Genomic DNA, 25291 nt, shown 5'->3' with positions numbered 1-25291 from the left:
CTGATTGATACCAGCGGACGGATATTGGCACGTGCAAAACTTTCACCAATAGGTCACCTGCATGAACCCACTATACACACACATGCACACAACACACACACACACACTCATGCACACAATACAAAACAACACACCAGAATCGAAGAAGCCCTGCGGACAGGAAGTGTCACGGCTTAGACCGAAGGAAGTGACTAACAGTTCTGCTGCTTCTTGTTGACCAACACAAACACAACACAAGTCCACAACACATCCAACCCCTCAAGAGCCCACACAACCTAACACAACCACACAAGACAACACACATTCAGACAACACAGCACAACAACCCACATGAGCCACATAGTGGGCTAAGTCCATCTTTGTTGTTTATAGAAAAGTATCTTTCAGAAGAATACTGGTCTAACTGGTGCAGCCCTCTACTGCCCTCAGCACCTTTACTGATACATTAGTGCAACACTGGGCCAACTCCAATTTACATCCCAAAAAGTTCTACACTCAAAAAGTGACATACTACCTTTTAGAAAATATTAATAGATTTATCAGCTATGATGACTATTCCACTATATTTTTCCTAATCCTAGTTTGTATCTTTTATTTCAGACAACCCAGATGATCATAACCAAGATCCAACCTATGAACCTGACAATGATGTCAGTCCATCTTTTGTGGGTAAAAGTGCTAGCAATATGAATCAAATCCACGTCCAAAATCATTTTCTACTGTATAGCCAAATGCCCAACTCTGAAGAAAACCACATTTTCTGTATCAAGAGTAATCATTGGCATATAAATCACCAAGATATACATCCTCCCAGATTTTATTGAAGCCATAAATAAAACTTGAAATCACTCTCCTGCAATATGACAAAAAAAATTGAGTTAGCCCCCTCTAGGACTCAATGGCTCAATCTAACACTGAAAAAATACCATCGACGACACCAAATGACGTCATCAGCGACTGGTCCACATCAACGTTATGCAACATGGCTTCCATACATAATGGCGTACACACACACACACACACAGCAGCCTGTAGTGTGGATCACATTTACCAAGAGCCACCCACACAACACACATAGCCCAGGGCACAAAAGGCCACAACACAAACAAACTCATTTGTAACCTGCCTTGACACACACAACACACACAGACATGCGCACGCACGAGAACAACTGAGAGTAACACCCCCCCCATGTGTTCATCACGGTCTCTCTGGGAGAAGGATCATAATGTCAGGCATGTAGCGCTTGGCGATCTATATGCGTCGCCATTCCGATATCTATTGATGCCATTTAGTGGGTGTATTAGCTGCGGTGGCGGCGCAGGTAAATGTCAAGAGTTGTGCTCGTTCTACTGTTTCCAGGATGTAATTGGACTCAAAGGTGTTGGCGGCCTGTAGGACGACAGCGGTCAAGTTCATTCATAGCGACAAAACCAAAGTCTCCAGTGTCCAAACGACGACACTTTGTAAGTACTGAAGTCAGTTCGCCAACTTCAGTTTTTTTTCTATAGAAAATGACAGAATATATTAGCAAAAAGAAGTTCCTGGACAAAGATATTATTGTAAAAAAATAGTATGCAACTATTTTTTTTTCCTTTTCAGAAATAATTTTTGGTAGGTGGTGGAAATATGACACATTTGAAAAGATAATGACTTATTTTTTAAAATATAAACAGAAATGCCTGCAACTTTTTCAAAAGTTTATGGTGTCTGTTTTTATTTTATTTTTTATTTTCGGCGAGGGGGTGAGGGCAATTGATGACATTTTGCTTGGTGCCTTGACTAAACCCAAACAAATAATGAATCTCTCACAGGGCTTCACATGCCCACAGTTGACAAATGTTGATATCCCCTGATCTAACCACAAGACGGCAAGAACAAGAACCCTTCAGAAGGGGCCGCAAATGTGGAAATCCCCCTTCCGGGATGACCAGACCGCATTGAATGCCTAGTGGACAACAATTTACACAGTATGTGATGCTAAACAATATTACCAGAATAATGCAAAAGTCCATTTAATAAGTTGAAGTACCGCAAGAAGACGCCAGCAGGGAAGTGGGTCCTCATCCAAACCAGGCCTGATTGGTCGGTGCAGAAATCTCCATGGCAGCAACTCCAAGGTGATGGTCGGCCTTAGATCTCGTCCCATATCAATTAGTGTAAAAAAAGCCGTAAAGCAGCATCCAATTCGTTTGACACCTAACTCCATCTCCAAGTCGGGGAGAAGGGGGTAAAGAGCAGCAGCAGTCACCGGGCCCCACATAATTCAGCCAAATGTAAGAGTGTCAAAATGTGTCATAAGGCGAGATTTAAATGACAGAGGTAGCGGCTCTGTCCTCCAAGGGTAAGGCATTCCAGAGTACCAGAGCCCGAAGCAAAAACGCTCTTGAACTCGCTGACTTCTTTTTGGCATAACCTAAAGACCAGCGTGTTGTAAACGAAGGTTACTGGTCGGAACGTACGGTACTATTAAGTCGACGAGGTAGAAAGGCGCTAAGCCGTGTGTTATTTTATATGTAAGCGGCAAAGGCTTGAAATCGCATTTCAAGTGGAAACCAATGCAAGTTGGCTCGTATCGAGGTAATGTGATCAAACTTTCTCATTTGCGTCAAAAGCCTTCCTGCAGCATTTTGTAGAAGAAGTAATATGTTACAGTAGTTGAGGCGAGACTGAACAAGTGTATGAATTATAATCTCTGCATCACCATCAGATAAATTAGGACAAATTTGGCAATATTGCGAAGGTGAAAAAAATCAGTCCTGGTAATATTTTTAATGTGCATTTGAAAAGAGAGAGTTGGGTCAAATATGACGCCGAGATTTTTTACCGAGTCACTTTGGCTCTGCAAGAGACTGGCAGCTGCTGGTGGACTTTGAACGACAGCTGAAGTTCCCCAGCCACATTGCTGTCACTACCCTGCAGCCAGATATCGTCCTAGTGTCTGAGTCCAACAGGCAAGTGGTGTTGCTGGAGCTGACGGTCCCATGGGAAGATCGTATGGAAGAAGCCTTTGAGATGAAACTCTCCAAGTACGCGGGACTGGTCAGTGATTGCCAGCAGGCTGGGTGGAAAGCTAGGGGCCTCCCAGTGGAGTTCGCAGCCCGTTCTCTGGTGAGAGCCGTCAGCATTTTAGGCATTGAGGGAGAGAGGAAGAGGAGAGCCATCCACAGTCCCACCGAGGTGGCAGAGAGAGCCCTAAGATGGTTGTGGCTCAAGAGAGGAGAGCCATGGAGTCACCTTAGCTAGCCATCTGGACACAAGCCGAGGTCTGATCAGCCCCGGCTGGCTCACCTGGAGGAGAGTGTATAGGCCCGTTTCCACTGCAGGAACTTCGGGGTAAATTTACGGGGCTAGCCCTATATGTGCGCGACTCCACTGCAGGAGCCTTCCCAACCGGGTCACATTTACAGGAATTTACGGGGTCCGACACGAGGGTAGGTACTCCGCTGGCCCGATAAACTCCCGATCGGGCTGCGGCACTGATTGGCTAAAAATTATTTTGCATAAAAAATGATCTTATCTTGTCGCGACATGGTGCATTCTCGGCTTAAGTCTCTTCCACCAAAACAATTCTACACAAAGTACACAAAAATAAAAGGCTGAAAAAAACGGCAACCGCCTCAAGTTTTCCTCTTTCCTCGTTCTGATTTTCGCTGCGCCGCGCTTGGGTGACGTCACGGGAGAAACAGTCGCACAGCGATTATGTGTCGATCAAAAAAAAATGGGTCGTACTCCGCAGTGGAAACACAGCCACAAGCGGGCCGGCTGAGAGGACGGTTCCTACCCCCGAACGTCCTGAAGTGGAAACGGGTCTTATGATCTTGAGAGACCCGAAACACCCGATGATCCCAGGAACATCACTGAAGATGTGTCCAGAGTCATCAGTAGATGTATGTTCACAGCTAATCGTACAATCTCGGTGAGGCGCGCCACCAGTTTACAGCAGTTGTGCGGGTTTGTTATTTGTAAAGGCAGATGTAATTGAGTATCATCAGCATAACAGTGAAAGTTTATCAGTCCACAAGTAAGATTACATAGCTCAGAGGTTTCATTGTCATGGATTGCACAGTGCGTGAGAGTTAAGAACAAAACCACAAGAGCGCTAAGCCTGATATACCAATACATGTTTCGAGGCATTCCAATAGTATGTTATGATCAACGGCAAGCAATCATGGCAGAGCTAAGATTGAGTATTAATAATATTGATGAGGTATTGGAGTCCATTGCTAGGAGAAGATCATTAGTCACTTTAGCAAGGGCCGTCTCAGTAGAGTGATCGGCCCTGAATCCCGACTGAAAAGATTCATATTGATTGTTAGCGGCCATGTAATCATTAAGCTGTTGCGCAACAACTTTTTCAAGTATTTTTGCAAAAAAAGATTTGATACCGACCCATAATTACAGAGACTTGGGGTTGGGTCGCTTAAGTAGAGGTTGAATAACAGTGTTTTTAAAATCTACTGGAACAGTGCCAGAGTAGTGTAATAAATTATTTAAAGTATTTAAAACGAAAGGTCCTAAGATTGTAAACAACTCTTTAACCAGTTTGCCCTCAGGTCAAGCAAACAAGTTGTCTGTTTTGCCGCACTGAACAGTCATGTACGTTTTTGAAAGGGATACTTTATTAAAATAGGAGTCGCCAGACCGTTATTAGCCTGACTGTCTCTATTAACATTGGAAATTGCGCGATTTGACCGGTTTTAGGAGCTGAATCCTTTATTTAATCTCTAATAAGATGATCTTTTGTGTAAAAAAAATTGCATAAAATTGTGAGCTAAATGCGGCAAGGTCGGCTGCTGTTGCAAACGAAGGTTCACAGTAACAACAAATGACACACTTGGCTTTATTACTAGTAAATAGCCAATACTGCTGTCTGGCTGCACACACACACACACGTTCCTTTGCGCACTTTGCGAGTCGAGGAAGAGCTGACTGCGACATTTTTCTACCTCTTGAAAAAAAGTAGTCGCTGTCAGTATGACAAATAAAGGGAGCGCGCGCACGCTCGCGCAAGCCTGCGCGACAGCGTTAGAGCGGCCCAACGACGCATCCGGAAACTTGCTCCTTCTTTCACCCACTTCTGCAGTTAGCAATATGCTAATCACACCCAAGCGCTTAGTGATGTCTGATGGCCATACGCCAGGGATAGGCAAGTTCAATTCTAGAGAGTCGCAGTGCTGCATGTTTTCGGTGTTTCCTGCCTCCAAACCCAGGTGTTTCAAATCATCATCTTATCATTACGATCTGCACGAGCCTCTCAGCTGTGTTCGGGGAGGGAGACGTCAAAAACATGCAGGACTGCGGCTCTCTAGGACCAAACTTGCCTACCCCTGCCTTAAGTCAATTTCCTTGTTCATGTGTTGCTCGCCAGAAGAGGTTGAACATTGGTTTCAAACTAGTGCTGTCAAAGTTAAAGCGTTAATTGATTAATTAATCACAAAAACTTATCGCATTAATCATGAATTAACTCAGATTAATCGCACTATTAATTTTGACCATAGATTATCCTTTAGCGTGACAGCGGATGGCTACGTTTAAGGTAGCACAGATTGTGTTTGAGCAATAAACATAATTTCATGCATTAAAGTAAAGCATTTAATGAATGTTTACGCATCACATTTAGAATATTTGTTCATGTCAAAATATCGGGGTCATTTTTTTCCATTTTAAATTATGCAAGTAATTAACTGATTAAAAAAGGAGGAGGATGAGCATGTGCAGTGGATCAAAAAATGTTGAAGACGTCCTCATAACATTAAATGTCAAAATAATTAACACATAACCAGTGCTCTTCAAATTTATCGGGTAAAAAAAATGTAGATAAAAAATACTTTTTTATTAAGCGATTAAACAAAATTCTAAAATGTGATTAATCTGATTAAAAAATGTAATCGTTGCACAGCTCTACCAAGGCAATATTATATTTACTGAAGTATATAATGTTTGTTTGGGGGAAGGAGGGGTTCAGGAAATATGCAAAACAATTTCCTCACAGATGTAGAACTTTCAAGAAATGTACAACTTTGTTTCCCCTTTAGAAATGGCATATTTTAACGTGTAATGATTGTTTAGTTGCGTAGGGTTAGGAAACTGCAACAATGAATGATGTCGTGATAGTCAATCTGCTAGAAGGCGTGGCTTTATTATGTCAAAATGTTGCTTTTGACAGCTTTTGCATTTTAAGTGTTTAATTGACATATGGGTCATATATTTGTGTTATTTGTGTTGTTTCAAACGAACTTTCTGACACATCTCAGTTAACATGGTAAAAACCTGACAATCTCAATTGCTGCTTTTGTTTTGTCCTTGACGCGCTCACTTTCTCGTCCTCTTTTGTTGATGTTGAAGCTTTTGTTGGCTTTTGCTTACGGCGACAAAGTCCCGCAGGCATCTTGCAGATAAGAGTCGCAAAAGGCGGGCGTGTAGGAGCTCTGCAAAGTTACAGCGCCGGATCAATTACAATGCAATTACAATGGGACAGAAATACAAGCCAGGCCGAGGTTCTGTCGGCACCGATCCCAAAAGATAAGACGTTGAGGGATGGTCACCGGGAACGTCGCCTTGATGTCAATAAACTCTTCGTCGTCTCCGTTGGGGCGGGCGGGGCAACGCCATGAGACGTTGCCGGGCGGGAAAGACAAATTAGTGGGTGGGAGGTGGAACAACTGAATCAGCAGTTTGGAGACACTAAAAAAAACAAACAAGCCAATCATTCCACAGGAAAAAAAGTGATGAGCAATAGTGGAGACCGAAAGACTGATGTCACTTAGCAGAAAGATGACCGAGGCTTGAATCCCTATTTCCCTCAGAAAAGAGAAAGATGCACGGTGGTAGCTAGCGCCGCAGCGGCATTGACTGCTGTCAGTTAGCATCGTGCTAACCCAGGCTTCATGAACTTCATTTGAAAGCTTAACACTTGTTTGAAACTTAAATTTGAAACCCTATGCCTAGTTTGAAACTATAAATGAGGCTTGAAACCCTACTTTCCTTCCCTGTAAACTGTACTAAGAAAAGAAAAAGATGTGCTGTGGTAGCACTGCAACGACATCGGCTGCTGTCAGTTAGCAACATGTGAAACCAGGTTTAAAAGCCTTAATCTGAAACCCTAGTCCTAGTTCAAAATCTTTACCGAGGCAAGTCCCACTTTCCTCCTCTGTAAAACAAACAAATGACACAATAGGAAAACAAAGCGATGCACAGAAGAAGCACAGCAGCGGCATCGACTGCTGTCAGTTAGCAGCATGCTAAAGAGTGTATTAGGGATTAGAGGGGATTAGTGCTATCAGATCACTGGAGGGTTATCAGCGGTCGCGGCAACATGGAGCTGGCACCCCCCACCACCACCATCTCTTCTGCGACTTACCCACCCACCAACTGACTCCCGGCTCCCCGACCTTCTCGTACGAGTCCGCTTATTAACCCATTAAAACGTGCGATTTACGAGTTTGGAGAAACAATTAAAGCCTGTGATTTTTATTAGCGGCATTATGGAGCGCCTCCTCCCACAACACCACCAAAGTTAAACCCCCCAGTACCCAACCCCACCGAAAAGGCGGCCCCACTCTGAATATTACCGTGATTTAGGATGCAAAAGCGGCGCACGTTAAAACAGCTCACAGCTTTTATTCCGAGCGCGCCCGTACACAAAACCAATTTAGCCACCATTGATCGCTTTTCAAGCAATTAGATTTCCATTGATGGAAAAAAGTACAGGCATGCTTGGGGATGAGGGTCTTGAGAGGGGGTGGGGGTTGGGGGGGGTGATTGCCGCCGTGATTTGCACGTTTATTCAAGACATCTAACCGACCTCAACCGTGGACATCAACCTGACTTGACCTGCCGCACATCATTCAGCCAGCGCGACAAAGCGACAAAGCATTACATAAGCGTTTATTGTGATGGCCACAGAGCGAGTCAGGCCCGTGGCGGCATCCCACCTAGGGAGTGCTCTCACCTAAGCACCCTCTTGATGGAATTGGAGTTGGTTTTCTCACCTGTTGCGTGGCTCATTTGGACAATGGTCAACATAGTAAACCAACTTTGGCGACACACAAATACTGAGATGCCCAGAAAATGGTCCGGAATGGTCTGAACTGACTCTCATGTGGTTGACATGCAACTTGAAAGTTTAAACAACCTCAGCTTACAGCAGGTTATAAAAAAATTGCTTTACCCTAAACAGCCCTGGAGCATTTGCAGGATGAAGTCCTAATTTGAAATGCTAACTGAAACTGAAAAAGGTGGTGTCGGTACCGGTCCAAATGGACTTTGGATGGTTTGCGAATTAACTGAAAATTCGATTAATCTCAGCCCACAAACAGTTTTTTACATCTCAAGTTCTACCCTAAAAATGCCCTGAAATAGGCTCCTCTTAGCATTAACAGTAGCATCAGCAGCTAACAGGAAGAAGCCCTAATTTGAAAAATTAGCTTAAAACCAAAATACTCCTAGTAAAATGTGTTTATTGGTCCAAATGAACTCAAGAGTGCATATCATGTGACCTAAAAAGCCAATCAACCCAGAAACACAAGCAGGATATCAAAACATCTCAACTTTTAATGTAGAAAGGCCATGGTTCAGACTCCTCTTAGCATGAGTGGTAGCATCGGCAGCTAACAGGACGAAGCCCTAATTTCAAAAGGTAGGTTGAAACTGACATTCTGGCTTGAAACACAAACCTTGACTTGAAAACCTCAGTTTGAAGCATTAACCTTTTTCTAAAGCCCTAACTTTCAGAGATGTAGCCGCATGCACCTTTCCCAGGAACATACTATACATGCAGCGAGAGGCCTTTGAAAGAAATTTGATTTCTTCTCAAAATATATAGTACAACTTTTTTTTGTATGTGAAATATACCATTTATTTTCAGAAATGTGACATTTTTGAAAGCAAATAAGGAACGAGGTGACTACGAATAGCAAAAAGCCACAAAAAGAAAAAAAAAAACATTCCCAACACAAGTCACGCAAGGCAACTCAATGTGCTCCACACAAACAAAGACACAACACCTAAAAGCATTTAAAGACACAACAGCTAATGTACCAATTTTTCAAAAGTGAAATTTGTAGATTAATTAAGATGGTAATAAAGGTAAATATAAACCTTTTAAGCACTCACTATTCATATTTTTTTTATTTGTCCTAAATGGATAATGAGGGATCACTGAAACTACAAATTACATGCTTGGCATTATCGCTAAATAGTAAATAGCTAACTTCACCGTGTTAAAGTTCAGTGCGTTAACCTTAGCATTATGCACATATGTGTTAATATTTTACAATTATTGTTGTTAATAAATTTGAAAAACATGACGCAACTGTTGGCCGTGTGTAAACACATTAAACTGCATTGACTAAGAGTAGCTACTTTGTACACATGCTAGGGGTTAGCATGATATTTCTTGTCTGGTTTTGTTTAGGTTCTTGTTTACTTTCTTGTGACCAGTAGAAGCAGATGACAAACTGTCTTCATTGGGATTTTTGCAGAATCTTACCAGGCAATGCTTCGCAACATACGACATCAAACGTGGTAGAAAAGCGCCTGTAGCCGGAAGGTCCTGGTACCAGAACAAAAGCGCCAAGCATCGGGCCCGAGCTTTTGATTCTGCCACGTCCAAGTGAATACTTCATTATTCCGAGTTTGCGTGCGGGTGAAAGGGCAGCGAGTGGATTCAAGGCATAAAAGGGGATCACGGAATGCCATTAATGCCAAAGTAGGGAGTAATTCCCGCCGCACTCCCAGAGGAAATCCAGCACGCAGCCAAAGCCGGAGGATTTTGACAAATGCCTTCCTCAACAGCGGCAAAGGAGACAAATGTTACATTTAAAAAGAAATACTTAATTTCCGCTTTTGGTGACTCACAGCAGATATCATTAATCAGCGAGGGGTGCGGGGTGCGTGTAGACAAGTGGGGGGTGCGCGGGTGAGGGTGGTTGAGTATGCTCAGTGAGCTCGCAAAGCGCCAGATGATCGCCTCCTTCCACTCAATCCATCAAGTGTGATTGGAGAAAGAAAAGGTTCAAAAAAAGAGTAATTACCCGGGCGGCGGTTGCTCGTCGAGGTGTTCCCGGGACAAGTTGAACCCCGTTTATCACACGTGACTTTGACGTCGCACCCTCCACCTGCGCTTGACAAATATGACACGGGAGCGTTGCGGACGCAAAGTTGACTCTCAAATTAATGACTTAGAACTTGTTGTGGTGGGGGGGCGGGGGGGGGGGATACTATTAATAGTGACCCCCGCAATCACCAAAAAAAGGGAAACGGGGGTGGGACCGCCATTCAAGTTGATGTATGATCCCCGTTGGCCAAGCCGGCTTGAAGCGTGGCGGGTGATTGGAAAGTGACGCCTCTTTAAACGGCGTAATGAGCCAGAGAGGACGCCAACCCATGGGAAGAAAAAAAAAACACCATCCCAGCACACTGCCACCCACCTCAGCATTTGATTGTCGTTATTTTGTTGAACAATTGTAATAGAAAGGCCTCAGACTGCCAAAGTTGGTGGATATAATTTAAGAGAGAGAGAGAGAGAGTGAGAGAGAGAGAGAGAGAGATCAGCAAAAAATGACCAATCACGGCTGACCTGTTTTCTAAAGCTGAATTGTACGTGATCTGTCGTTATCTGTGTCTTCAGCAACTCTGATATCATTTTTCAGTCGGCAGCAAGTGGCAAAATGGCCGCCCACTGAGATATATAATAATAATGGGTGGATTTTGAAGTCATATTGCTTAAACACAACATTAAAGGGACGCTTATTGAGATGAACATGGCCACTTATATGAAAGATCTCTATGTAAAAATAATGTCAGCACCAAAATTCCCCCCCTAAAAAACTCAAATTTTTACTTGAATACATTTCACACATTTTTCCCTGCCCACTTTTCCGGCATGGCCTGCTTGTTTCCGCATCTTACCCTGTCAACGTCGCAAGAGGAATCAACCATCCTAATATTGTTTCCTCGCTTGTTTGATCACGTTCTGTTGTCACCTAGTGTTCTTTAAACGGTAACTAAAAATTCATATGCAAATTCCTACTCTTGTCCTTTTCAACCTGTGAAAACATAAAAGTGATCAGCACAAAATTTGGGACTTTACTGACATAATGTGAACTCCAAACACTATCACCCTTACAAGTCAAAAATATTGTGCTGATTGATGTTTTTTTTTTTTACTTTTACTTTTTACAGGTTGGCGTATTAAGAGTGGCCAGACGTCCGGATTTAGGGCGGACAGTCCTCATTTTCAGTTATGTGTCCGGCGTCATGTGCAACCTACTTTTACAGAAGCATGTCACTGCTTAGTGGTTTAACCCATTAAAGGGAGAAGAGCGCTGGGGCTTCCCGGCTTTAAAGCGTGGACACGCGCTCCCGGCCTTAATGGGTTAAAAACATGGTACTGTAAACAAAATAAATTGTCAAAAAGAAGTTTGACTTTTTATTGATATGTTTTACCATTCAGTTACACAAACAAGATCTATAAACCATGCAAAACTTTATTGTTGATGAAAATACACAGCGAGTCTGATTTACAGTGTTCCCTCGTTTTCCGCTTTGGTTAGGTTCCAAAAAATACTCACAATAAATGAAATCCGTGAAGTAGTTATAGCTTTATGTTTTACATTTATTTTAATTTTTTTAAGCCTCTAAAACCCCTAACCAGAGAGTTTATATACTTTTCTCATCGAGGCATTTATATTTACTCACGTTTCTCTCTTGTTTAAACATTCTCAATGTTCAAACCTTCATGAATTTTATATAATAGGTACATAACTGTAAAAAAAATGCATGCAAAATGGCACAAAAAAAATCTGCGAAACAGCGAGGCCATGAAAAGTGAACCGAATTATAGCGAGGGAAAACTTTTTTTTTTAAGTATGTCCTCCTTTTTGACCTTATGGAAGTGGCCACCCTAGTGCATATTAATTTTGGTGTCGATTAGTCTCAGTTTTTAGACATTTAGCAATGCAAGTTTTGTTGGACTTAGCATTAGCTTCCCTTGCTATCCTGGCAAGGCAGGCAGCTAGCTAGCTCCAGCTCCCCTTGGCTAAAACACACACAGAGCTATCAAGCAGCAGTTAATGTTCGGCCGCTAAACAGACTAGGTTTGTTGGAGGAAAACAGCTTCTTACCGGTCAGACATGTGGCTCCGAGTTCCGGACGTCGCGCCCGTCACAGGTGACTGGTCACCGAGCTCCGAATCGCAGTGAGGTGCGAAAAATGTATGGTCGGGTGGACGTTAAAATCAGACCATGGGAGCTCCAGTGAGGAGGGCGGGTGTTTGACGCGTCATTTTCGGGTTGAGCGGTGCGAGCATACACGCTGTTGATCGGCATGGGGGGAAAGTAAGTCTTGCTAACCATTTTGATTGAAATTTTTACATATAATTGCCTGTGAACAATTCAGCTCACAAAAAGCTGCTCGGAACGCATTGTGTTCATATCTTGGGGGCTTATTACGGAAAGTAAATCTGACATGAAGGAAACTGCAAGTAAGCTGCTCATTTCCTCATTCTTTTATAAATCAGACGTGGCGAAGCTAATAAAGGCTTCACAGGTTGAAGTGGAATTAAGTGGAAATGTCCGCTTAAATACTGGTGCTGATTGATGGCTGTTTTTGGACATTATTAGTGATATACATGTACAACGATCGTGTACGTAGAATTATGTCGGGCTGTAGTGGCTATTAAAATGGGCGTTTCTTTATGAGCTAGTTAAATGGATGAAATTGAGAATGCATGCCAATATAATGTTCCTTTTTTTTCGTTGGGACAAATACAAATGTTATTGTAAACAAAGTTTTGGGTTGACTTCTTTTTTTATCCAGGTTCACTTGAGTGGGAAAGTCAGGACTACCCAAGTTCACGTCGCCAAACATCAAAAGTAATTGGTTCCATAATAACGAGGATAAGGCCTACAGAAAATGGATGGATACTTGATTTCTGAAGTAGCCACATAATGGATTGCAGCAACCCTCCGAGGTACATCTGTATTTGAGAAGAAAGACTGCGCAGTCTTAGATATTTGGGCTGTTAAATCAAAGGCGAGGGTTCGCCAAGGGGTGGACGCCATGTCGGTGACACGTTGGAGTGCGGCGGCGCGAGCGGGCTTCCGGCAAGGAGAGCGAGACAATTAAATAGTGGCTCGCTCGCTCTCTCTTTCTTTTCGGTGGCGTTTAAAATCAATTCATTCAGCGGACTGCTGACACAGCCTGGCCCGGAGAGCCCAGGATTTATGGCTCCCTCTAATGGGCATGCTCCGAAGCAAAGCCCTGCCGTCAGCACTTTCCCGCCAGCGCGGCCAGCCAGCGAGCGGGCGACCGATCGTCCGCCTCGCTCCTTCGCCTTCCTCGCCGCCGCGGGCTGCTCTTAAAGGCACAGGCACGTTTATGTCCATTGAGGAGCTTGCAAACACACGACTAGTTGACACAATAGCGAGACAAATAACAAGACTATTAAAGCTGCATGGAACAGACCCTCATCAAACTTCGCTTGAAATGAAATAATTCCGTTTTTCAGTATCATGTCAACTGTTTAGTATACTGTTTAAAATTGGTACCAACCAGACTGAATCTCTAAGACAAGTTGAAGTCTTACACCTAGAAATGAACCAAAACAATGCTTAAAACCTAAATGGCAATTTTTCAGTGTCTTTTTGAGTACGGTTTCTTGAAACATTTTTGTGTATCGTCTCATCATGATAGACATGTCCACCAAATTTCATTACTGGATATCACATAACATAACCAGGAGCAGATGAGCTGTGTTATTATAAAATGTTTTATGGTGAGTCGTCACATTTCACTGACAAACTCAGGTCATAGACCATGTCGAAAACTCAAATTCTAAATTTATCATCGTCCATATGTTTGGTATACGCGGTTCAAATTTGGTCACAAAATCCAAAGGAGGAGTTGGTCTATAAAGGACTCTTGGAAAAGCTGCATTAGTTTTATGTTTAGTATGCAGCCTTCAAATTTGCTAGCAATCTGACAAAATCTCAAGGACAATTTGTCTTTTGTGGATACCTAAAAATGGCCAAGATGAGCCTAAAATGGCTGCTTTGAAGCAGAATAGCAGACATCCTATGTCTTTGTTTGTGTCTTTGGCTTCTAGAGACTGTGGATCTACGACAACCAAATTTCATGCTGCTAAGTGAAACGTCAGCTGAGTTTGTTTAAATATTGAAATAAATTTGTGACGTACTGTATATTTATCTGACATTTTTGGGTTGCAAATATGCAAAAAAAAAAAAGGGGCAACATTTGAGATTAAATCTTTATTCTCTTTAATATTTTACCCAAAGAAAACATTTTCTCATGCAAAATAAGGAAAAATATTAAACTAGGGAGAAGCATTAAACACTTTGCTAATACTTTTGTGAGGCGTCATAGAGAATTAACGTGACGACTTGCAATGAGCGCCCAGAGAGAAAATGTGCAAACTGTTTGTATTGACTTGATTTGATGGATTGGTTATTTGGAACTTGTTGACATTTAGGATTGATGAGCTCAAAAGTGCTTTTTTCTACTAAAACATTACCATTCGGTATGTATTAGAGAGAGAAGGAGCGGGGAAGGTGTGTGATTGTGTTTGGGGGAGGGGGTGATATTTGAAAAAAAAAAGTGTGACTTGTAAAAAAATATACAGTAATTTCAAAATTTCAAAAGTCAAAGATCATAATTCATTGGCAATTGAAGATTTATCACAATTTCAAATCCAACCACAGTTTTTTAATCATCGTGGACGAAAATATACTGTCAATTTTAAATTATTTTTCTTTGACTAAAATCCAGTCACAGTTATTGATTTTTTTTTATCTGTGAAAACTCACAATTTTAAAAGCACCCACCAAAATTCATTATTTAAAGAGTTGGAATTTTTCACCAATTAAAATTCAATCACAATTTGAGATTTACCACATTGTAAAATCCAGACACAATTTTGGATTAATCCCTGACAAAAATATACAGTTTTAGATTTATCACTGCCCCAAATCCACACAAAATTTTTAATTTATCACTATCCAAAATTTACTCACAACTTGAGATGTAAGACATACGGAAACACACATACTATTCAAAGTTCATCACCATACAAAATCTACTCAGCGTTTTAGACTCATCAACTGTTGAGCTTGAAAAAAAATTAACTCATTGAAAGTCTTCCTCCAAAACTTTTGAGGATTGCCATGAAGAGCGCAAAATGCAGCCTCCCAGCAACATGCGCTGGCGGTACGTCATTACAGAGCCACGGTGGCGATGGCGGCAATAAGAGATAATTAGACTGGTTTCAAATGGCCGTTCTGACCCGTTTCCCTTGGAGAAGGCGTTCAAATGGCGGCGGGCGCGTTGAACCTCGCCGCCACCTGCTCCACGCCACCACCGAGGCCGGGCGACCACGGCGAGGGAGCAATGGCAGCGAAGCGGAGCCTGCAGGCGCACGGCACACATTAGCGACAATATGGCCGCACGTGGGGGGTGACGAGGCGCAGCCTTTATGAGAGCGCGGGCACAAGAGTGGGATGCTGTTTTGCCAACGGGTGCTGCTGCAACAAAATACTGCAGCAACATGAGATCGTAAAGTACTTCTTGACAGTTTTAGATTTTGCACCAGCTAGCTACGTTTCCCCTTAATTAAATTTGTCACCAACCATAATCATCTTATAATTTTAGTTTTATCACTGGCCAATTCACAAATTTAAGATTTTTCAAAGTCCACTCAAAAATTGTAATTCATTATTGACCAAAATCCAACCACATTTTCAGTTTCTCAAAATCCAGTCAAAAAGTAGAATATTTTCAGTGACCCAAGTCCATTTTAGATTTGTCATTGGCTAAAAACAATTTTTGTTTTATCACCAACCAAAATCAATTAACACGATGAATCTGGGAACAAAATCAAGTCTCAACTTTAGCTTGTCGCCAACTAAAATCCTGTCAGAAATGTACGATTTTTCATTTACAATTTTATTTTGATTAATCTCGGACCAAAATCCACTCACAATTTTAGATTCATTACCAACCAAAGTAATAATTTTTGATTCATCACCTATCCAAAGCCATTCACAATTTATGATTTTTAACAAATAAAAATCAATTGAAAGGTCACAATTTTACATTTATCATCAGGCAAATTATTTTATATCACAGACCAAAACAGGCTAAGTGCAAGGCCACAAATGGTGATTTCACACTCATTCCTTGCAAGTTGTAAAGGTAGCTTAGCATGCTAATAACCAACAGCTTGCTCCACGATGGTGGAGATGCAGATGGGGTGGGTTAGTGTACCTACCTGCCCAGCTGGGGGTCTCCATGTACGGGTAAAGATGGTTGGGCTGAGGCTGCGTCACTGGACTCTCTACTGATGCTTTGACCTCACGATGGGATGAAGAAGTCTGAAAACAGGAAGTAGACTGCTTTAGTTGAATTGCCTTTATAAGAAGAAGTTAGCTTACTCGCCTAGGAGTCGTGAATTAGCATGTGCCTCATTAGCCAAAGTTAGTTCACGCGCCAGCTGTAGACCTACTGTTTATTACAAAAATCTAGAAATTATTGACACACATACAGGCCTTTCAAAATCAGAGAATCATGGAAATAAAGGGCTGGGGTTATCAATGTAGCAATGAATTGCTAAGCTGTTTAGCCACAAATTATTTTATTGGGCTGAGCAATATGGCCTTAAATGAAATTAGTTTTAGATTCACCACCGACCAATTCAAATGAACATTTATAGATAAATTACCAATCAAAATCAATGACCAAAATCCACCAAAAATGTTTATTTATCTCACAAAATCCACTCTTTTTTTTTTAAAGAAGCAACAGAAATTACTTGATTTTTTTTTAAATTCATCTCACCAATCAAAATTAGTTTAAAGTATTAAAAGTATTCCCAGTTTTAGATTAATCAGAGACCAAATTTCACTTTCATATTAACCATTGACCAAAACACAGTCAACATTTTTTTCCATGACCCTCATGTCAGATTTTCCCTATCAAGGTGGATACGTTTTGTGGATTTTGAAATTGGAATTGTAAAAAAACAACAACAACAAAACTGTGTACGTGGTGTGCCAAAGATCGTTTGTTGCGGAACATAGCACGTGTCAGCGTTTGCGCACATTCCGTGCATGCTGCTGGTGGTATGTTTTTCCTGCTGACACGGGGATGTCGGCGGTCCGCAGCCTGGCTCCGGTCCAGAAGTCCAGCCGCTGAACCGCGACTAAGAGAGCGAGCGAGTGAACATCGATTTCATCTCTGTGAAACTCTACGCTAAACACACACGCAAAATGCCCAGTGTGCACCAAAGCAATTTGTCATTTATCAAAAGTAATTAAAAGCAATTCTTTTCCCTCTGCTTGATTGAGGATTGACTAATTCTCGAGCGTGAGGGATAAATAAAAGAGGGCCAGTATGAATTTTGCAGGAGGAGCAGCTAACCGGTGTAAAAAGGAGGGGCCAGACATCTGCCTCGACACGATTAGCAAACACGTGCGCGTACGCCGCCGACCCACAGCCGCTAAATAATATATTAGCGCTAGCATATTGACCGGCCCGCTTAAAAGGCTGCGTCAACACCTCAGCGGCAGCAAAAGTCGGGACGCGAGCAGATGCTGCGACCGCGCGTGCCAAAAATCCAGATCGCCGCACTTAAATACCAACAAAGCCACTTGGGAACGAGCAACATAAAGTTAGCGTCCGATGAAACCCGGCGGAACGGTCGCGGTGCGACCGCTAACAACCTCCGGAAGGCCCCATTGGCTTCCGTGAGGCGGGAATGAAAATGTCAGGATTGATTCAGAGCGAGGAGGGTTGAGGCGCACGTGGTTCCGCTTCTCTTCATTTGGTCCCATTCGATCGTTAGCGGCCGGAGAAAAAAGTGGAATGGAAGCGGCAGCTGTGACAAACGGCAGCCACGAGAGGGCGAGGTCTCGTCAAGAGGTTTTGGCAGAAATTTTAACCTGGTCCGGCATGCAACACGACTCATTTACAACCACACCAATACGTTTCACAATGCAATCAAACCAAACTTACAAAGCTGTTGTCATTAGAGGGCCCAATCTCATTAATGTATTACGGCCGTGGACGTTTACATTTGTTAACTGGTATCCAACCGTTTACTGCCATCGTAGAATATCAAGTATATTTTTCAACAGGTAGGCGTGGAAGAAGATCTCGTCCAGCCTGTCTGTGAAACCAAGTTTCTACTTAATTAACTGTAATGATAAACATACACCAATAGATGGCAGTGTTACATTACTTTTGGATTTGAGACCAGCACAGCTTTTGAGTAAAAGATAAAGATTAGGTGGTCTTGTCACTTCAATTATGAGGGAGAGAAATGCCAACATGTTGGAAGTCAAACAAGTTTAGGCATCTCATATTCAAACAGAGTATGTAGAAGGAGTGGAAAGTGCGCCATGATCGTGAGGAGAGATGACCCGGACAATGGCGTGAACGGCAAACGCAAGTAAAAAAGATGCTGATGTTCAACTTCAGCCATGTGGTGAGTCAGTATCGCTCATGGACAGTTTTGTATTTGTATGTATGTAAATAAATGATTATTTTGTCTTTAAAATCCCATTTTGCAGTCTTGTTTTTGTGGTGTCACAAGAGCAACAAGTATTAGCGACAAAGTCAACTGTTCTACTAAAGGTCGCTCTAAAGTTCTGTTGCTTTCTGTTTTTTGGTGAGAAACTGGTATTCCATGTTCAACTGTTGATTATGAAAGAATGGAAAATGATACAAACAAAAGAAAAGACTCGTTGTTTTGGCAGATTTGACACCTGACACTTTAAAAACAGTTGGGTCAAAAGTAACCCAATTATGGATCAGAAATGAACCGATCCACTGTATGGGTCAATTTGATTCAACTTTTTGGGTTGTTTAATACAAAATAGCCCTTTTTTTCCCAAGTAAAGGATCTGGTCAATATTTATGAATTGTTTTATGCTGAAAGACCAATTTCTTGACTCTGAGGATTGGTCCATTTTTGATCCATAATTGGGTTATTTTTGACCCAACAGTTTTTAACGTGTACAGTCACAGAACACAATATTTTGCGGGTCTTGAAAAGCAGTAAAATGCGATAAAACGCACGGAAGTGAATGAATTAACAATTAGATAATAATAATAATAATGATAATAACGATAATAACGATAATAATAATAATAATAATAATAATAATAATAATAATAATAATAATAATAATAATAATAATAATAATAACTCGACCGGAATCCAGAAATTTGCACCTTGAGGTCATATTGAAACGATAAACTACATTTTCTTAAAATCCCATCAAAACTTCCTAATCTGGTTTTGTCATCAGTCGTTCTACAACCTAAAAAGTTACAGAATGCGATCTGGAATTTGGTGTGCCGCTTTTGAATGCCCCAAGGATGAATGGATTAACTGTGAATCAAAATCAAACCAAATGTCAAACATGTTAAAAAATGTCCTTGGAAGAAAAATGAGGGGCCCAAAAATGAACAGATTAACTTTTGATCAAGATCAGCTAACAAGAAACCTCATTCACATTCCTCCAAAACTTTTTCAGCGATGGTAAAAAAAAAAAAAGATATGGTTTTCATTATACTGTAAGCCGAAACTCAACAAGTTACAGAAATTGAAAAGATTCTGATAAAAGGTGATGTGTAGAAGGGAGCAACCCAAGGACGGTGGATTCATTTTTTGATCGTAAGCAATTTCATTGACATTCCTTCAAAACTCCTCAAATAATGTCCTTGTAACATTTGTTTTTTATTATTGTTAAAGGCCCTGTAAAGTGAATTCAGAGGTTTGTTTCGAAATACATTTGACAAGTTTGAAGATAATTGTTGAAAAGGTGCAACTACTAAACTGCGGAAGTCGTGTTACAGTCTTCTTTGTCATTTCAGTTTTCCAGGTTTTATGAGCTGGCTAAAATAGCGAGTTGCGAAATACTTTGGAGTTTGACATTAGTCACTCCTCACCCGATATGAAACTTGAGCACCTTTGTCCACATCGACGATGATCAGGTGCAATTGTTTCCAATGCATCTTCCCCAGATTTCCCACTGGCATGTCCCATTTAGAGTGCCTCGTTGTCGACATTCAGTGCTCACACATCACAAAGCGAAATTCTAAAGCGCGAGAAGGATGGGATCTTTTCTTGATGAAGTTCGACTTCACAGCCGGTGTGTGGATCGGGGCTTTCAGCTTGTATGGCTGCTTTAGAGTGCCTCATTGTAGGCTGGGAGAACCCTCTTATCATGAAGAGAAGGCAGAAAAGCAAGATTAAAACTAAATAAAAATAATACTAATGAGTTAAAACTCTGATGTGACAGCCAGTGTATGCTGGCTTGGCCTCTTTGGAGTGCCTCGTAATCCGCTGTAAGTGTGTGCACATCATGGAGAGAAGACAAATAAATAAAAATAGTCTGACATTACAGTCAGTTATGGGCTGGGCCTTCGGGCTGGCGTGGTCACTTAAGAGTGGCTCATTGTCTGCCATGAGTGTGCACACATCATGCAGAGAAGACCGAAGAGCAAGGTACAAAAAATAAATAAATAAAGTCCAACTTTCAAACTGCGCTGGTGTGGCCGCTTTAGAGTGCCTTGTTGTTGGCAGTCAATGTGCACTTCACAGAGAGGGGTTGATTTTTCACAATTTTGAGGCCACATTTCATAAACATTTCTAATGATTCACATTTGGCAAAACTGTTAACAGCACCCTTCTCAGTAGTGGATCAGATTGATTGATTGAGCACCCTTCCTCCTCCTCTCCCCCTCTCTCTGCGGCCCTGCTGCTGCCTCCTGCCCTTCCTGTCGTCTCCTTCCCCCGTCCCCTCCCCCTCCCCTGTCCGCCCTCCTCCCCCTCCCCTAGGCCGGGGGTTCCGTCCGTGGCCCGGGTCTCGGCGCTCCGGGGGCCGGGGGAGTGGGCGGGATTGGTGTTGTGCCCGCCCCGCTCCGGTGGGCCTCCGGGCACTTCGGGCGGGCCCCGGTATCCGGGGGGCAAGCCCCGCCGGGGTCCCGGCAACTGGGGGGGGGCATCGGTTGGGGCGGCCGCGGTATGAAGCAGTGCTGCGGTCGCCTGTCCGTGTGCACCCCCCCCCCCCCATTAATTTATTTTAATGCACCACATACGCTCATTGACATGCCTGGGGGGCGGATGGATCGGAGCAGGGGGGGATATCATTTCCTTCTGCTCCGGTTCACCTGCCCCCAATTTTAATGCACCACACACACACACTTATGTATATACACTGGGTGGGGTCACACACACGGTTTAGGGGTAGAGTTCGCCAGTCGGCGAGCTGGCGAACTTAGTAACAGGGTTAGTTTTTCACTTAGATCGTTGGGGTGACGACCGGGGCCTCTCCCCGCTGGGCCTGGGGTTCGGGGATGCCGCCCGTCCTCCGGTGCCCCCATCTCCCCTTCTGCCCCTGGTGTTCCGTCCCTCCGCGTGGTGGGGTGGGCGCGGGTGCCCTCTCCGCTCCGCTGCCCGGCCCCCTCTTCGGCGCGGATGCCTGGGTGCGGTGTGTCCCCGGGGTCTGGGGTCGGGGGCTGGGGGGCTGTCGGTTGGTGGGGGTGGGGGCGGGGGGCGGGGGCGGCTTGGTTGGTGGGGGGGTGGTGGTGGGGGTGCCGGGGTGGGGGGTGCTGGGGTGGGGAGGGTGTCTGGGGATTTGGGGACCTGGGGGCGGTTGGGGCTGGGTTGGGGTGGGTGGCGGGGGTGGGGGGGTGGGGGGGTCGCGGGGGGAGCGGGGGTTGTGGGCCGGTGGGGTGCCTGGTGGGCCTGCAGTGCCCCGTCCTGCTGCGTTGGGTTGGGGGCGCGGGCCGCGTTGGGGTGGGGGGCGCTCCTGCTCCGGGGTTTGCTCTCCGGCCGGTGGCCCCTGCGGGGCCCGGTGGTCGTCCTTTGGCGCGGCCGCGGCCTGGGGGGCCCTGAGGTGTTGCGCTTGCTCTGTCCTGGCGGGGGTCGACGGCTCCCCTCTTTGGTGGAGATTTTCATGCATGCTAGATCCACCACACCAGCATCTATCGAGACTCAGACACAACTTGTTTCTCCCTCAGGTCATTGATTCGGTGGAGGCTGGTGTCTGTGGATCTCACTCTGCTTCGTCTGTCCTTTCTACCTTTCCTCAGTTTCTCCTTTGGGCCCTTGAGGTTTCCCTGATTTGTTGGAGTTTGGATGTCTTTGGGGTTGGTGAAGGTTAGTGGCCCGGTGGGTGGTGTCTGGTCGGTGCTGGGCTTCGCTTTTCTTTCTTTTCTTTGGTCCCCCTTTGGGTCTCCTGGCGGCCCCACGACTCTGGCTGGATTTTGAAGTGTTCGGTTTAGGTGAACGGTATGGGAATTCTTATTTATTTTTATTTTTTTTCGCACGCACGCACGCACGCACGCACGCACACACACACGCACGCACACACGCACACACGCACAAACACACATACAAAAAAAAAAAAAAGGGAGAACAATGATGATGACATTTCAAATGATCAATACTGAGATCTCCCCAAAAAAAAGAAAAAAAAAAAAAAAAAAAGTAGTGGATCAGATTGACAATTTTTAAAATTTAAAAAAAAGCATCAAATCTTGAATTGAATCATAAAAAGTATGTATAATGCTACAACACATGACTTGTGATCGTGGTGAAAAGCTAATCGATATTCCTGAGAGTCAATCCCAAGCCTGATGTTAAATTTCGACATTTTAGGACCTTTTTTAAGGCCACTTCATCAAATTGAAGACCCCCCCTTCAATAAAGCGATATATATGAGCACCAGGAGCGAGCGTTTTTATAGTGATGCGGACTAATTACATTCTTTCAACGTTTTCCCAAGAAAATGGAACCATGTTGTTTATTGTTGTGTGTGGCATTTTTAAGAGCTGTGAGGATTTAAGGATAAAGTGTCACTTTGAAGGATAATTAAGGCCTCCATTTTGGGAAGAGCACTAATTAAAACTTTTGAAGGATCAGTGGACACACCATCCCATCTTGACTTTCCATATTTGGCCTTGTGCTTGTAACAGATAAACACACTATATGAATATTTGCAGACTTGGCAGAGGCAAAAGAGGGAAAAAAACTGTGGCGGGTTTGTGTAAGTTTTAGGTATTTTTCTGCTGTTTTAATTGACCATTCGCAAACCACACCCTCAAAGGACCACAGCTCCGACATGCGGCTCGAAGCTCCATTGACCTCCATTGTAAAATCAATCCACAAAACTTTTGCCAGTAAATCAATAAAACTAAACCAAAGAAAGCTCCAACAAGCTGTGGACCTCCAACAAGCAAAATAGTGAAGCGTTGTGTCCATATTGTGTAAATTGTTTGTGAGGAAACTACAAAGTGGAGCCAAGTCTTCAATGGATTATACAGTGTGGACGGCCTCACCCAAGCTAAATGTCTCCTGAACAAAGCATTTCCTACATTTGCTCCAAGGTAAAGACTATAATGGGTTAGGCTAAGGGTAGCTAGCAACCATGTGTGAGCTAAAAGACACCTCTTGTCATATTCACTTTAGCTCTGGAGATCATCCACAAAACTGGACATCAAAGTTCTACTTACGATTTTTTAAATATTGTATACAATGATATCATTATCATCGACCATTCATCACCTAATTTGGTGAGTCCTTCCGTATTTTCGACAAGTTCTTTATGGTGCAACGCCTCATAAAAATGCACGGTTTATCCTGATCATTGTTATTACTGTTAGCTGGGTAATTTGATGTCCTAGTAGTTTACGCTGGGTCTCATACTGGTAGCTTTGTGATGTTTCATCAATTTACACAAAATGAACATAGCATCGTAAATTTTGTGAACTTATGTCCACTCAGTTCCGATTGTGCCCAAACGTCAACTTCGGGGGGGGGGGGGGGTGGGGGGCGTTCTCAATAGGCAGTGCAACGTCTTGCGCAGCGCTGGTTTGTGAATGGAGTGGGAAAATCCAAAAACACCCATTAACTATGGCCAGCAGATGGCAGCATTGTATGTCTTTTCAATGGGCTCCCGGGTATCAAATTACATAAAAACATGACGGATCTTAGGAAATAGAACGTTTTAAAGACGTGAATGATCAAAGAGTTCGCCACATTAAATCTAATTCACAGTGTCACTAAACAAAAATTATTATTGTCAAAGTGTGCAGAAAACGTATCTTTTCACAAAAAGCTTGTTTTCTCTTTATTTTTTTTCTATTTTCGCTTGATGTCATTCAAATTACCTATTTTCAAATGGTGATTACTAAAGAATGGAATAAGATAGAAGCATACTTTTTTTTCTAATAAAAGAATGGAATCCAGTCTTACATATGGTATCCACCATGTTTATGTAGTCATAGCCCACAATATTTGCCTTGAAAGATGAGTGAAAATGCTCAAAATCGTCTGGCACTGTAGGGGTTGTTCTTTGGATAACATTTGGCAGTAAAAGAGTTCATGCTTAAATTCAGATTATTAATGCTTTAATTCACCTTATTAATTTTCTGTACTTATATTAATATTTGAATCAACATACCATTGCTTCAATTCAGCTTGTTGCTGCTTTACCTGTCCTTATTGATGCTTTCATTCTGCTTATTGATGTTTTAATCTCGCCAATTAGCACTTTATTTCCGCCGATTATTATTGATGCTGAACACTGTGCTGCTTATTATTGTGTCAATTCAGCCGATTAATGCTTTAATTCTGCTTTGAATCGCTTCGATTCATCTTAATATTGCATTCTGAGTCTGTTTTCATTATGCTTCTTCTGCCTCGTTGCGTCGTCTTCATGGGCGCACATTCGTGAGAGAGCCTTGAAGAGGACCCACAGAGAGCTTGAAGTGCTCCTCGAGCCTCCTCAAAACCGCATCGGCACAAATGAGGTATGCGGTTGAATGGCAGAGTAAGGGGAGGTGTCACTTAAGTTGCCCCCTTCCCCAAACGTTGACGGGGCCTCAAATATCTGATGATAGCCCTCGTGGCTTTTCATCTTCAATGTGAGAAATTAATCATCCCATTCATTATTTTAATAGCTGTCATTTTTGGCTACGTCCTCCCCCAAAGCGCTGATTTATGGTGGCGGTGGCAAGCGGCTGCGGCAGGCGAACGGGATTTATCGTAATGTTTGCACCAGGTAGCCCGCCACCGTATTTCAGCCTTTCACTGACATGCCATTAAAACGCGCCACTGATTAAACAAGCACTCCGCGGTCGGCCAAAAAACTGACAGCATACGTGTGAGCAGGTGTGTGTGGGTAAAGAGACACACACAATTTTTGTTTTTTACTGGTCCAAATCAGTTTTGACCCCGCGTTTCAGTTTCTTAAAATTATTT

The 25291-nt window shown here is 43.0% G+C and overlaps 1 protein-coding gene across 6 annotated transcripts in view; it reads right to left on the bottom strand.

The window, feature by feature from the left end:
• The window catches only part of LOC144042917 (RNA binding protein fox-1 homolog 3-like), a 396743-nt gene that overhangs the window by 209739 nt on the left and 161713 nt on the right, over positions 1 to 25291 (bottom strand). For all 6 annotated transcript variants that reach the window (XM_077556009.1, XM_077556008.1, XM_077556007.1 and 3 more), the window contains one exon: positions 16289 to 16391. In XM_077556009.1, coding sequence (XP_077412135.1) covers positions 16289 to 16391 — 103 coding nt within the window. The remainder of the gene's footprint in view (positions 1 to 16288; positions 16392 to 25291) is intronic.

The sequence above is a fragment of the Vanacampus margaritifer genome, chromosome 2 (assembly GCF_051991255.1).
Source record: "Vanacampus margaritifer isolate UIUO_Vmar chromosome 2, RoL_Vmar_1.0, whole genome shotgun sequence".
In the NCBI taxonomy this organism is placed as follows: domain Eukaryota; kingdom Metazoa; phylum Chordata; class Actinopteri; order Syngnathiformes; family Syngnathidae; genus Vanacampus; species Vanacampus margaritifer.
The sequence above is the reverse complement of the archived record's forward strand: the minus strand, read 5'-3'. Positions and strand labels throughout refer to the sequence as shown.